This window comes from Oncorhynchus tshawytscha, linkage group LG14 (assembly GCF_018296145.1).
Source record: "Oncorhynchus tshawytscha isolate Ot180627B linkage group LG14, Otsh_v2.0, whole genome shotgun sequence".
Taxonomy (NCBI): Eukaryota; Metazoa; Chordata; class Actinopteri; order Salmoniformes; family Salmonidae; genus Oncorhynchus; species Oncorhynchus tshawytscha.
The window spans coordinates 9844069-9858063 of NC_056442.1; the positions used below are offsets into that span (position 1 = coordinate 9844069).

The 13995-nt window shown below is 43.0% G+C and overlaps 1 protein-coding gene across 1 annotated transcript in view; it reads right to left on the reverse strand.

Annotated features, from left to right (window-relative positions):
* The window catches only part of LOC112266505 (lymphocyte antigen 75-like), a 38844-nt gene that overhangs the window by 10678 nt on the left and 14171 nt on the right, over positions 1 to 13995 (reverse strand). The window contains exons 12-23 of the mRNA XM_042297006.1: positions 13691 to 13833; positions 12939 to 13017; positions 12765 to 12836; positions 11808 to 11929; positions 11443 to 11480; positions 6239 to 6408; positions 5687 to 5751; positions 5407 to 5483; positions 2182 to 2318; positions 1602 to 1707; positions 1280 to 1434; positions 280 to 409 (exon numbers count right to left, since the gene is read on the reverse strand). Of these exons, the coding sequence (XP_042152940.1) occupies positions 280 to 409; positions 1280 to 1434; positions 1602 to 1707; positions 2182 to 2318; positions 5407 to 5483; positions 5687 to 5751; positions 6239 to 6408; positions 11443 to 11480; positions 11808 to 11929; positions 12765 to 12836; positions 12939 to 13017; positions 13691 to 13833 (1294 nt within the window). The remainder of the gene's footprint in view (positions 1 to 279; positions 410 to 1279; positions 1435 to 1601; positions 1708 to 2181; positions 2319 to 5406; positions 5484 to 5686; positions 5752 to 6238; positions 6409 to 11442; positions 11481 to 11807; positions 11930 to 12764; positions 12837 to 12938; positions 13018 to 13690; positions 13834 to 13995) is intronic.

Sequence of the window (13995 nt, forward strand, 5' to 3'; positions counted from 1 at the left end):
ATGAGAGGGATTTAGGCGAGAGTTCAAACCCTATTCGATATGCACAATTTCCACTCCGCTAAACAGTAGCAATATCAAGTAACAACTATCAATAATATCAGTCTACTTCATACACTTAATTTCTGTATGTAAAAGACACTTAATATCAAGAGTCTTTCTATCACAAGCCATCTGACTGTAGGGTCCACGCGTCATCCGTTCTTTCACCAAAATGGACAAGATAAGCACAGATAATTGGTTGTGTTTGGCGCCCTCTGCTGCTAGGTAGCGGTGGTGTACCTGCGTAGTGCTGGCAGATGGCCACATGCTGCTGGTCAGAGCAGGGGGTGTAGTCCCAGGAGCCCATCATAGCAGAGCTGGGGTCGTTGAACATGAAGACACACAGCTCCATGCTCTCTGGGTCATGAAACTGCAGACAGACACAACAACAACAGGGACACAGAGAGTTAGTTATAGGTGATGATGACCTTGAACTTTGAAACAGATGTGGAACATGTTTTTTAGAGACTGGTATTTAGTATAGTCTATCATAGTAACGTTTATGTAGTAAAATAAACATTGTATGTCTTCCCGGTATGGAGACCACCTATTGGTGAACGTGTTTATTTTTATTTTTTTATGGGCCAAATCATGGAATTGCATATAGAATCCCTATTCATGTAATAGGATCTCTATTGGCCTAATCATGGAATTGCATATAGAATCCCTATTCATTCTCTATGGGCCTAATAGTCAAAATTTGTTGTCTTAACTTTTAACCTTCTAATATGACATAAACACAACCAGTCATGTTGTCATCTGATTTTCAATCAATGACTCCAAAAAGGCTGACGTAGGCTGCCTGCTCTCGTTACTCAGGGACGGTGGAACGACAGGGTGCAAAACAAGATATCTTTCTCCTTAGAATTTCCGACTTTTGGCTGACTTGTTCGTCCACTTGTCCATAATTAGATGACGTGCAGCTTCTCTTGTCATTACTTGATGATTGTTTTGGAAGACTAAATAAAGCCTTGCTTTAAGACTAAATAAAGCCCCCGGTATGGGGTACTCCACTATTCTGTCTTACTTTCACCCCTGATTCTGACCAACTGCCCTATGAGGGGAGTATACCTGGTATTTTTACAGTAAAAATATTCTATGGTTTCAGTTGAATGTTAAAAGAGGTATGTTTACTGTACATGCTACCTGGGGTTTGATGGAATTATAAATTATAACTCAACCCACTGATCCCCGTGGCCATGCTGTATAGAATTGAGAAGGGAAGTGAGTGGGAACTCACGTTGATGAGAATAGGCCTGCGTAGGCCGTGAAGCAGGGGGTTAAAGTTGAGGTAGGAGACCGGGGAGTCATCCACCCACTCTGGGTCCTGCTGTTTGAGCTTCAGGCCAATCCACGTCTTACGGGGCTGCGCCGGCAACAGGGAGGTCACAAAGTCTGACCACAACAAACAGATAGGCGCAACTAGTCAACAACCGCCGGATAAGACTGACATCGAAGGGACATCAATCATTGGTCATCTCATGTCTAGGAGAATGGAAGGTTGTCCAATGACAAACATGAGAGACAGGTAAAAGAGATCTACTAGAAGGTTCACTACTCACCCTGTTCAACTTGGTCTGTGATAGTGAGTAGAGTTCCTCTCATTGACTGACAGTGCTCGTTGGCGTGTTGAAAAGTAACGTACAGAGGCGTGATCACCACGTAGCACTGGAAAAGGCAATGACAACATTCAATAACAATTGTTAGAAACTGGGTGGATTGAGCCCTGAATGCTGTGTGGCTGACAGTCGTGGTATTTCAGACCACGGGTATGATAAAACATGTATTTTTACTGCTCTAATTACGTTGGTAACCAGTTTATAATAGCAATAAGGCACCTCGGGGGTTTGTGGTACATGGCCAATATAACACAGCTAAGGGCTGTATCCAGGCACTCTGCGTTGTGTCGTGCTTTAGAACAGCCCTTATTTGTGGAATATTGGCCATATACCGCACCCACTCTGGCTTACACAGAATATACCTGTATGTAGACTAAATCAGAGGACGGGCTCATTGTTATGGCTGGAATGGAACGAATTAAACAGTATCTCAACTGTTTTCCATGTGTTTTATACCGTTCCATTCCAGCTGTTACTATATGACAGTCTCCAGTGTGTGTGTGTGTGTGTATGACAGACTGACCTTGTCCCTGAAGAGTAAATAGCCGCTCTCACAGGGCAGACCATTGGGGTGAGGCTCTCCAGAGTGGGTCTCTATAGCCGTGGTGTTGTGTCTCTCACACACGAATGGCAGCCGCAGCTCACAGCTGTACTCGTACTCTGGAGGGGCAGGAGTGTGTCTGAGTGAGTGTGTGTGTGACCGGTCACATTTGAACCATAAAAGGTAACAACCCACTGGGCACACATTGGTTGAATCAACATTGTTTCAACGTAATGTGTCAACCAATTGGAAATGAATAAAGTTATCAAACCGGTACTATTTTCAACCAGCATTATAAACATTGAAATTAGGGTAAAACTTACACTGAACAAAAATATAAACGCAACATGTAAAGTGTTGGTCCCATGTTTCATGAGCAGAAATAGAAGATCCCAGAAATGTTCCATACGCACAAAAAAAATTTTTTCTCTAAAATGGTGTGCACAAATTTGTTTACATCCCTGTTCATGAGCATTTCTCCTTTGCCAAGATAATCCATCTACCTGACAGGTGTGGCATATCAAGAAGCTGATTAAACAGCATTATCATTTCCCAGGTGCACCTTGTGCTGGGGACAATAAAAGGCCACTCTAAAATGTGTAGTTTTATGACACAGCACAATTCCAAAGATGTCTCAACTTTTAAGGGGTGTGCAATTGGCATGCTGACGGCAGGAATGTCCACTAGAGCTGTTGCCTGAGAATGTAATGTTAATTTCTCTACCATAAGCCATCTCCAAGTCGTCTTATAGAATTTGGCAGTACGTCCAACCGGCCTCACGAATGCAGACCACGTGTATGGCATTGTGTGGGTGAGCAGTTTGCCGTATGTCAGTGTTGTGAACAGAGTTCCCCATGGTGGCATGGGGTTCTGGTATGGGCAGGAGGAATACGCTATGGACAACGGACACAATTGCATTTTATCGATAGCAATTTGAACGCAAAGAGATACGGTGACGAGATCCTGAGGCCCATTGTCGTGCCATTCATCATCATCCGCCATCACCTCGTTTCAGCATGATAATGCACTACCCCATGTCGCAAGGATCTGAACACAATTCCTGGAAGCTTATAATGTCCCAGTTCTTCCATGGCCTGCATACTCACCAGACAAATCACCCATTGAGCATGTTTGGGATGCTCTGGATCTAAATGTACAACAGCGTGTTCCAGTTCCAGACAATATCCAGCAACTTCGTACAGTCATTGAAGAGGAGTGGGAAACATTCCACAGGCCACATGCAACAGCCTGATCAACTCTATGCAAAGGAGATGTCTTGTGCTGCATGAGGCAAATGGTGTCACAACAGATACCGACTTCAAAAAAAAAAAAAGTATCTGTGACCAACAGATGCATATTTCTATACCCAAAAATGTGAAATCCATAGATTAGGGCCTAATGAATTTATTTCAATTGACTGATTTCAATATGAACTGTAACTCAAGTCAAATCTTTAAAATTGTTGCGTTTATATTTTTGTTCTGTATAAATAAATGTACTTAACCTGACTAACAGGTTGTTACATCAATCTAATTGACATAATAATCAGAACTATTTATACATTGAAATTGAGTTACATTCCACATAAAAACGTACAGAATGTTTCAATAATATATTCAATATACAGTATATTGGGTGGTTGAAATTGTTGAATTTTAGATTTGATTAGACATATTTTAATTGGCCTTGTTTCAATGTTGATAGTAAAATGGTATGTTTGAATCAATGTCATTGTTTCAACCTAAATAAAGAGGTATATTCAAATAACATGCGAAGACGAAGTCCAACGATTTCTGCCTGAACAGTGACTCCTACTGGTATATGAGGGGTAATGCATTTCAGTGAGAATGAGTCGACCATCCAGATGCCAACCTCAATGTACCCTGCTCAGCTTTGGAAACACAACACATTTAGACATTTAGAAGTTTAGAAGTAGTTACCATTAGCTCTATAAATACGATGCCAAATTCATGATATTCATGACTTTTACCTTTTGATATTTTATTATATATGAATTCAAATTAAATCTACAAGTTAATATGTTGGATCCACTTCACCATCTGAACCAAAAATCTAAGTTCAAGAATGGGACTAAATGAAATTTACTGGTGTTCTTTAAGTTAGATTGTTGGTTGAGATGGAGACGTGAATCCAACATATCAATCATTCATTTGTAGACAAACTGGATAATGAATTGAGAACGCAACCAAATATCAACATTTGAAGGATATCTTCTACTGGGATAGTATATATAGGGCCTATTGTATATAATGAACAACATTCAGTGAGCTCCAAAAGTATTGGGAGACTTAACACCATTTATTTTTCTTTTTTTTCTCTGAACTCCAGCACTTTGGATTTGAAATGATACAATGACTATGAGGTTCAAGTCAGCTTCAATTTGAGGGTATTTCCATCCATATCGGGTGAAACGTTTCAAAATTACAGCACTTTTTGTACATAGTCCCTCTATTTTAGAGGACCAAAGTATTGAGACAAATTCACTTATGCTTATTAAAGTAGTAAAAAGTTAAGTATTTGGTCCCATATTCATTGCATGCAATGACAACATCAAGCTTGTGACTCTACACATTGGTTGGATGCATTTGCTGTTTGTTTTGGATTTGTCAGATTATTTTGTGCCCAATAAAATGTATGATAAATATTGTATTGTGTTATTTTGGAGTCACTTGTATTGTAAATAAGAATATACTAGGTTTCTAAACACTTCTACATTAATGTGGTTGCTACCATGATCACAGATAATCCTAAATGAATCTCGTGAATAATGATGAGTGAGAAAGTTAGATGCACAAGTATCATACCCCCCAAAAATGCGAACCTCCCCAGTTATTGTAATAGTGAGAGGTTAGCATGTCTTGAAATTAGATTGATGTAACAACCTATTAGTCAGGTTAAGTACATTTATTTAAGTTTTCCCCTAATTTCAATGTTTACAACACTGTTTGAAATCAGATGAAAACAGTACTGGTTAATTACTTTTTTCAAATCCAATGTATTTTCCACGTTGATTCCACGTCGCAATACGTTGACAAATTACGTTGAACAATGTTGATTCAACTAGTGTGTGCCCAGTGGGAAGTGTCCTAGTAACCAACAGCCTACATTATAATCCTTTCTACATGATTCTAAAGGAAACAACTTGATTTCAACTACTCTTTGTACTGTAGTTACATTTTCATTCACCTGGGAAGATGTTCTTGTCACTGATGGTTGTACACCTGCCCAGGAACGTAGCCCGGTAGTTTTGCATAAGGGGTAACCTAGAGGACAGGAGTAGAAAGTCATTCACTTTTACTCTAACCGACACACACAATAACATCACTGATATTTGACTGGAATTTTGATCTCAAGACATGTTTTGGAGGCAGTGTTTTAGAAGGTGTGTTGCTCTTGCTGTCTGACCGTGTCAGGGGGTGGTTGTTGGTTGGTGAGGAGTGACTTGCCATGTGACTGCATGACTCACCTTATGGGGAAGTAGTGTCCAGTGTCTCTTACATCCACCCACCAGCTCTGCTTTCCTGCCGACATCTGCCCAATCAGGTCCCAAGTCAATCAATAAATAAACACACTAGGACAAAACAAAGCCACTCCCTGCTGCCCTCTCTCTCTCCCTCTCTCTCTCTCTTCATTTTATTAGGATAGTTTAGTGGCCTTCTTTCACGCCATTACTGCTCTATATCCATCACAGTCAGGGTTGATATACAAGCCTTAAAGCTGAAATCTGCATGAGAGCAAACAGCGCCCCCAGCACGTTATTGTTTTTGTTCTGTTGATGAAACGGAAGAGAGGAACATCCAGCATTGTGGCTAAAAATAAAAATGGCAGTACATATTCTACTGTTCTATTGTAAGTGCAATGATGCCAGGGGAGAACTGTGTTTGTTGTTGTAATACTAAAAGCAAAACGTGGCAGTCACCATTATGGATTCCAGCTTTAAACTGTTTCTTATACTAGCTAGATTTACACCGTAAGTCTGGTTTATTCACTGCGGTACTGTAATTGCACTATTCTGTACCTGTGGCAGATTATTATGGATCTGTATGGCTGCGTTGGAGCTTTGTGGTGCTGCCAACTTGCTGCCGTTGCTGTTGCAGTACAAACTAGCCTCCTCATATGGCAGCTTTGGTTCCGTCACAAACCAGAACTCGTTACCGTCAATGAATATGGATGTCTCATGGTGCCCACCTGCAACAGAACAATATTATTATTATTCTCAAATCCTATTTTTAGTACTCAATATATTAAACAAACTCAGCTCATACTTCTTAACTGATGGCTTATCATACATTGGTATATAATTTCATCAGAAAAAGTCAAGAGATATTACCAAACCTACATGTCAACACCACTCACCCACAAACAGGACCATGCCTGGCCTACTGAGGAGTGCTCTCATCTTATCTACCAACATAGACAGGGCTCTAACTCCACTAGCTCCACAATGAAATAGGGTGCAGGCCAGGCAGCAGGCTGTTAGCCACCCTGCCAGTTTAGTGGAGTCTGCCATTAGCACAGTCAGTGTAGTCAGCTCAGCTATCCCCATTGAGACCGTGTCTGTGCCTCGATCTAGGTTGGGCAAAACTAAACATGGCTGTGTTCGCCTTAGCAACCTCACTGGAATAAAGACCTCCTCCATTCCTGTCATTATTGAAAGAGATTGTGATGCCTCACATCTCAAAATAGGGCTAATTAATGTTAGATACCTCACTTCCAAGGCAGTTATAGTCAATGAACTAATCACTGATCACTAAGTTGACTGTCTTTAAACAGCTTGGAAAATTCCAGAAAATTATGTCATGGTTTTAGAAGCTTCTGATAGGCTAATTGACATCATTTGAGTCAACTGGAGGTGTACGTGTGGATGTATTTCAAGGCCTACCTTCAAACTCAGTGCCTCTTTGCTTGACATCATGGGAAAATCAAAAGAAATCAACCAAGACCCCAGAAAAAAAATTGTAGACCTCCACAAGTCTTGCTCCCAAGGATGAACCATTTCCAAACACCTGAAGGTTCATCTGTACAAACAATAGTATGCAAGTATAAACACCACGGGACCACGCAGCCGTCATACCGCTCAGGAAGGAGACGCGTTCTGTCTCCTAGAGATGAACATACTTTGGTATGAAAAGTGCCAATCAATCCCAGAACAACAGCAAAGGACCATGTACACAGAAAATACCCGAGCCCTGAAGCAAGCTTCCAGAAAATTGCAACGGAAATGGCGCTACACCAAACTGGAAGTCTTATGATTAGCTTGGAAAGACAGTACCGTGCAGTATCGAAGAGTCCTCACTGGTGCTCGATCACCCTATTTTTCCAACTTAATTGAGGAGAATAAGAACAATCCAAAATGTATTTTTGATACTGTCGCAAAGCTAACTAAAATGCAGCATTCCCCAAGAGAGGATGGCTTTCACTTCAGCAGTGATACATTCATGAACTCATGATCATTAGAAAACAAATTACAGAGTCCTCTTTAAATCTGCGTATTTCTCCAAAGCTCAGTTGTCCTGAGTCTGCACAACACTGCCAGGACCTAGGATCAAGGGAGACACTCAAGTTTTTTAATACTATATCTCTTGGCACATTGATGAAAATAGTCATGGCCTCTAAAACTTCAAGCTGCATACTGGACCCTATTCCAACCAAACTACTGAAAGAGCTGCTTCCTGTGTTTGGCCCTCTTATGTTGAACATAATAAACGGCTCACTATCCACCAGATGTGTCCCAAACTCACTAAATGTGTCAGTAATAAAGCCTCCCCTGAAAAAGCCAAACCTTGACCCAGAAAATATAAAAAAACTATCAGCCTATATTGAATCTCCCATTCCTCTCAAAATGTTTTGGAAAAGCTGTTGCGCAGCAACTCCCTGCCTTCCTGAAGATAAACAATGTATACGAAAAGCTTCAGTCTGGTTTTAGACCCCATCATAGCAATGAGACTGCACTCGGGAAGGTGGTAAATGACCGTTTAATGGCGTCAGACCAAGGCTCCTAGACTTTAGTGCTGCTTTTGATACCATTGATCACCACATTCCTTTGGAGAGATCGGACACCCAAATTGGTCTACATGGACAAGTTCTGGCCTGGTTTAGAGCTTATCTGTCGGAAACATTTCAGTTTGTCTCTGTGGATGGTTTGTCCTCTGACAAATCAATTGTATATTTCAGTGTTCCTCAAGGTTCCGTTTTAGGACCACTATTGTTTTCACTATATATTTTACCTCTTGGTGATGTAATTCGGGAAACATAATGTTAACTTTCACTGCTATGCGGACAATACACAACTGTACATTTTGATGAAACATGGTGAAACCCCAAAATTTCCCTCCCTGGAAGCCTGTGATTCATACATAAATTAAGTGGATGGCGGCAAATTTTTTACTTTTAAACTCGGACAAAACAGAGATGCTAGTTCTAGGTCCCAAGAAACAAAGACATCTTTTGTTGGATCTGACAATTAATCTTGATGGTTGTACAGTCATCTCAAATAAAACTGTGAAGGACCTCGGCGTTACTCTGGACCCTGATCTCTCTTTTGAAGAACATATCAAAACTGTTTCAAGGCCAGCTTTTTTCCATCTACGTAACATTGCAAAAATCAGAAACTTTCTGTCCAAAAACTATGCAGAAAAATGTATCCATTATTTTGTCACTTCTAGGTTAGACTACTGCAATGACTACTTTCCGGCTACCCGGATAAATAAATACACTTCAATTAGTGCCAAACACGGCTGCTAGAATCTTGACTAGAACCCCAAAATTGTATCATATTACTCCAGTGTTAGCCTCTCTACACTGGCTTCCTGTTAAGGCTATGGCTGATTTCAAGGTTTTACTGCTAACCTACAAAGCATTTACATGGGCTTGCTCATACCTATCTTTTCGATTTGGTCCCCCCGTACATACCTACACGTATGCTACGATCAAAAGACGCAGGCCTCCTTATTGTCCCTAGAATTTCTAAGCAAACAGCTGGAGGCAGGACTTTCTCCTATACAGCTCCATTTTTATGGAATGGTCTGCCTACCCATGTGAGAGACGCAGACTCGGTCTCAACCGATTTCATTGAAGACTCATCTCTTCAGTAGTTTCTACAGTGGCTTGCGAGAGTATTCATTCCCCCCCATTTTTTCCTATTTTGTTGCCTTACAAGCTAGAATTAAAATATATTTTGGGGGGGTTTGTATCATTTGATTTACACAACATGCCTACCACTTTGAAGATGCTAAATATTTTTTATTGTGAAACAATACTTTGTAGAGCCACCTTTTGCAGCAATTACAGCTGCAAGTCTCATCCCCACTGCATGACGCTGCCACCACCATGCTTCACTGTGGAGATGATGTTCTCTGGGTGATGAGAGGTGTTGGGTTTGCGCCAGACATAGCGTTTTCCTTGATGGTCAAAAAGCTAAATTTTAGTCTCATCTAACCAGAGTACCTTCTTCCATATTTTGGGGGAGTCTGCCAACATGCCTCTTTAAGCAATGGCTTTTTTCTGGCCACTCTTCCGTAAAGCCCAGCTCTGTGGAGTGTACGGCCTAAAGTGGTCCTATGGACAGATACTCCAATCTCCGCTGTGGAGCTTTGCAGCTCCTTCAGGGTTATCTTTGGTCTCTTTGTTGCCTCTCTGATTAATGCCCTCCTTGCCTGGTCCATGAGTTTTGGTGGGCGGCCCTCTCTTTGCAGGTTTGTTGTGGTGCCATATTCTTTCCATTTTTTAATAATGGATTTAATGGTGCTCTGTGGGATGTTCAAACTTTGTCCCTGACCTGTTTGTAGCTCCTTGCTCTTCATGGTGCCCCTTGCTTGGTGGTTCCCCTTGCTTAGTGGGGTTACAGACTCTGGGGCCTTTCAGAACAGGTGTATATATACTGAAATCATTTGACAGATCATGTGACACTTAGATTGCACACAGGTGAACTTTATTTAACTAATTATGTGACTCCTGAAGGTAATTGGTTGTACCAGATCTTATTTACGGGCTTCATAGCAAAGGGGGTGAATACATATTTTGTGTATGTCCATTACATGAAATCCAAATAAAAATCTATTTAAATTACAGGTTGTAATGCAACAAAACAGGAAAAATGCCAAGGGGGGTGAATACTTTTGCAAGGCACTGTCTGATTGAGTGTAGTCTGGCCCAGGGGTGTGAAGGTGAAAGGAAAGGCACTGGAGCGACGAACCACCCTTGCTGTCTCTGCCTGGCCGGTTCCCCTCTCTCCACTGGGATTCTCTGCCTCTAACCCTATTTCGGCGGCTGAGTCTCTGAATTACTGTTGCTCTTCCATGCCGTCCCTAGAAGGGACGTATGTTGAGTGGGTTGAGTCATTGACGTGATCTTCCTGTCCGGGTTGGCGCACCCCTCTGGTTCGTGCCGTGGGTTTGATCTTCGTGGGCTATACTCTGCCTTGTCTCAGGGTAGTAAGTTGGTGGTTGAAGATATCCCTCTAGTGGTGTGGGGGCTGTGCTTTGGCAAAGTGGGTGGGGTTATATCCTGCCTGGTTGGACCTGTCCGGGTGCATCGTCGGACGGGGCCACAGTGTCTCCCGACCCCTCCTGTCTCAGCCTCCAGTATTTATGGTGCAATAGTTTGTGTCAGGGGGCTAGGGTCATGCTGTTATATCTGGAGTATTTCTCCTGTCTTATCCGGTGTCCTGTGTGAATTGAAGTATGCTCCCTCTAATTTTCTCTTCTCTCGGAGGACCTGAGCCCTAGGACCATGCCTCAGGACTACCTGGCCTGATGACTCCTTGCTGTCCCCTGTCTACCTAGCCGTGCTGCTGCTCCAGTTTCCTGCGGCTATGGAACCCTGACCTGTTCACCGGACGTGCTACCCTGTCCCAGACCTGCTATTTTCGACTCTCTCTACTGCACCTGCTGTCTCTAACTCTGAATGGTCGGCTATGAAAAGCCAACTGTCATTTAATCCTGAGGTACTGACCTGTTGCACCCTCTACAACCACTGATTATTATTATTTGACCCTAACGGTCATCTATGAACGCTTGAACATCTTGGCCGTGTACTGTTATAATCTCCACCCGGCACAGCCAGAAGAGGACTGGCCACCCCTCAGAGTCTGGTTCCTCTCTTGGTTTCTACATCTGCATTACTTGCTGTTTGGGGTTTTAGGCTGGGTTTCTGTATTGCACTTTGTTGGCTGATGTAAAAAGGGCTTTATAAATACATTTAATTGAAATTTTATTGACTTACCAGGATTGTACCACTCTGGGTTCTCGGGAGTTTTTCCTATTTCAAAATGAACAAACAAACAGTTATTTTCAACTATGAGAATGCAAGATTGAACGTGTAAAGGTCACCAAACATTTCCCCAAACTCTGACTCCTAAATTAGGGTTTCTTGTAAAAATGGACAAGAGGACTGTTTATGTTGGCCAACTGGTTCAACGTGGGTCAAGCAGACACTACACAAGACACTTTTGAATTGAAACTAAGGAGGAGCTAGGACACGTTTACAATCACGTGGCCAGTGTGTGTGTGTGTGGTTACCATGGGGGATCTGGCAGACCCACTCCAGCCTGACGTCACAGTGAGTGTGTGTGTGTGTATATAGTTACCGCGGGGATCTGGCAGACCCACTCCAGCCTGACGTCACAGTGGAATGGGGTGGCGTAGAACGGCAGAGGAGGGAATTCGTGCATCAGGAAGACAAAAAAACTCTTTAAGGTTCCTTTCAGTGTCTGGTTAAAGAGAGAGAAAGAGACATTTGTTTCAAGACGACAAACCATTTCAGCATTGCCAGCAGCATACCACCGTGCATACCACTGCTGGCTTGCTTCTGAAGCTAAGCAGGGTTGGTCCTGGTCAGTCCCTGGATAGGAGACCAGATGCTGCTGGAAGTGGTGTTGGAGGGCCAGTAGGAGGCACTCTTTCCTCTGGTCTAAAAAATATCCCAATGCCCCAGGGCAGTGATTGGGGACACTGCCCTGTGTAGGCTGCCGTCTTTTGGGAAGGGAAGTTAAACGGGTGTCCTGTCTTGCTGAGGTCATTAAAAAGATCCCATGACACTTATCGTAAGAGTAGGGGTGTTAACCCCGGTGTCCTGGCTAAATTCCCAATCTGGCCCTCAAACCATCACGGTCACCTAATAATCCCCAGTCTACAATTGGCTCATTCATCCCCCTCCTCTCCCCTGTAACTATTCCCCAGGTTGTTGCTGCAAATGAGAACGTGTTCTCAGTCAACTTACCTGGTAAAATAACGGATCAATAATAATAAATAAAATCAATATGACAACTGTAGACAGATATTCATTGCCAACATGTTTCTGTACCCTGGGGCCAGTGGCTTTTATAGGTAGTAAAACTCCTGGCCCTGATGATAATGCCTGACCGATTGCAATGACAGTGCAAAAGATGTAGTGAGAGGGAGCTCTAAAATGGAGCATGTGATGTAGGAAGAAGCTGACATGGACACAGAATGAGGGCGGGTTTAAGTAGTGACAACTGCCACGACCGCCCACCAGCAGCTGCTCTGCAGTGTTGAGGCTGTATTCCAGTATCTGAACCAACCCACCTTAAAGGCTGCGCAGCCCCGGTTGTACTCGTCATCCTCGTGGAACTCTTGGGGGAAAATGGCCATGGACACCTTCGGATGAATCACGACATGTATATCATAATAATGGTTACTTATTATAGTCTCTCTACGGGAGTTACACACAGAGGTACAATGTTTTTGTCCTCTACTCACAGGCCTGTTGTCACTCCACTCCCAGGAACTAGCAGCTGGGTTTCTCCTGTTCAGCCCCACCCAGAAGAACCGGTCATCACTGGGACAGACAGGACACAAACACTGTTAACAAACATATCATTCTCACATCTTTTTGGGGGGGTTTATTATAGTTTTTGTGTGCTCAAAAGGCAGTGTTTAAACAATCTTCCAGTGTCTTAAGTATATTGTTGCTAGTGAATGCACCTTCCCCCTGCAGAGCATTGCAGGACAGGGTGTGTCCTGGTATGAACCATACTTGTTACTTTTGACTGGAATCAGCTCACATTAGCATAAAGACGATGATCCTGTGTGAATTTGAAAACACAGATGTGTGTGGTAACTGTGTTGGGGACAGTTACAGTGGTGGGAACTAGAGCGGTGTGTAAGCTCTGACCTATGAGCGATATGGCAGTGTGGTGTGTACTGCATAAAGCTGGCATTAAGTTGCTGTTGTTGGAATGTGACTATAAACATACATTCACATTGTTTAGTTGAGGTGGCTAGACCAGTCTGACTATTGTGATTGAGTTTGTGTTATCGCTGAGATGAAAAGAATGACGTGTGTGTGTGCGTGCATGTGAGTATATGCGCAAGTGGTAGGTGCAGCGTGTGTGTGTGTGTGTGTGTGTGTGTGTGTGTGTGTGTGTGTGTGTGTGTGTGTGTGTGTGTGTGTGTGTGTGTGTGTGTGTGTGTGTGTGCGTGTGTGCGTGTGCGCGCGCAAGGGCCCCTACCTGATGGAGTCTCTCATAACATAGTGCAGGGCTTTCATCTCCTGTGGGTGGTTGAAGCTGGGCAGATGGGCCCCCAGGGCCTCACAGAACCTCTCTGCCTCCTCCCAGGACCGCTTACGACTCAGCCTCTCCTCGTGGAACACCTGGCACAGCATTGCCATGGTTACCAATACTAACACACCAAGACCCTACGGTAATGTTGTTATAACACACTAACATACCGCAATCAGGTCACCATGAGACCTCAATGTGCAACGACACAGTAACTTAAACCAACACGGACACTAAGGCGCATCGAGTGGACA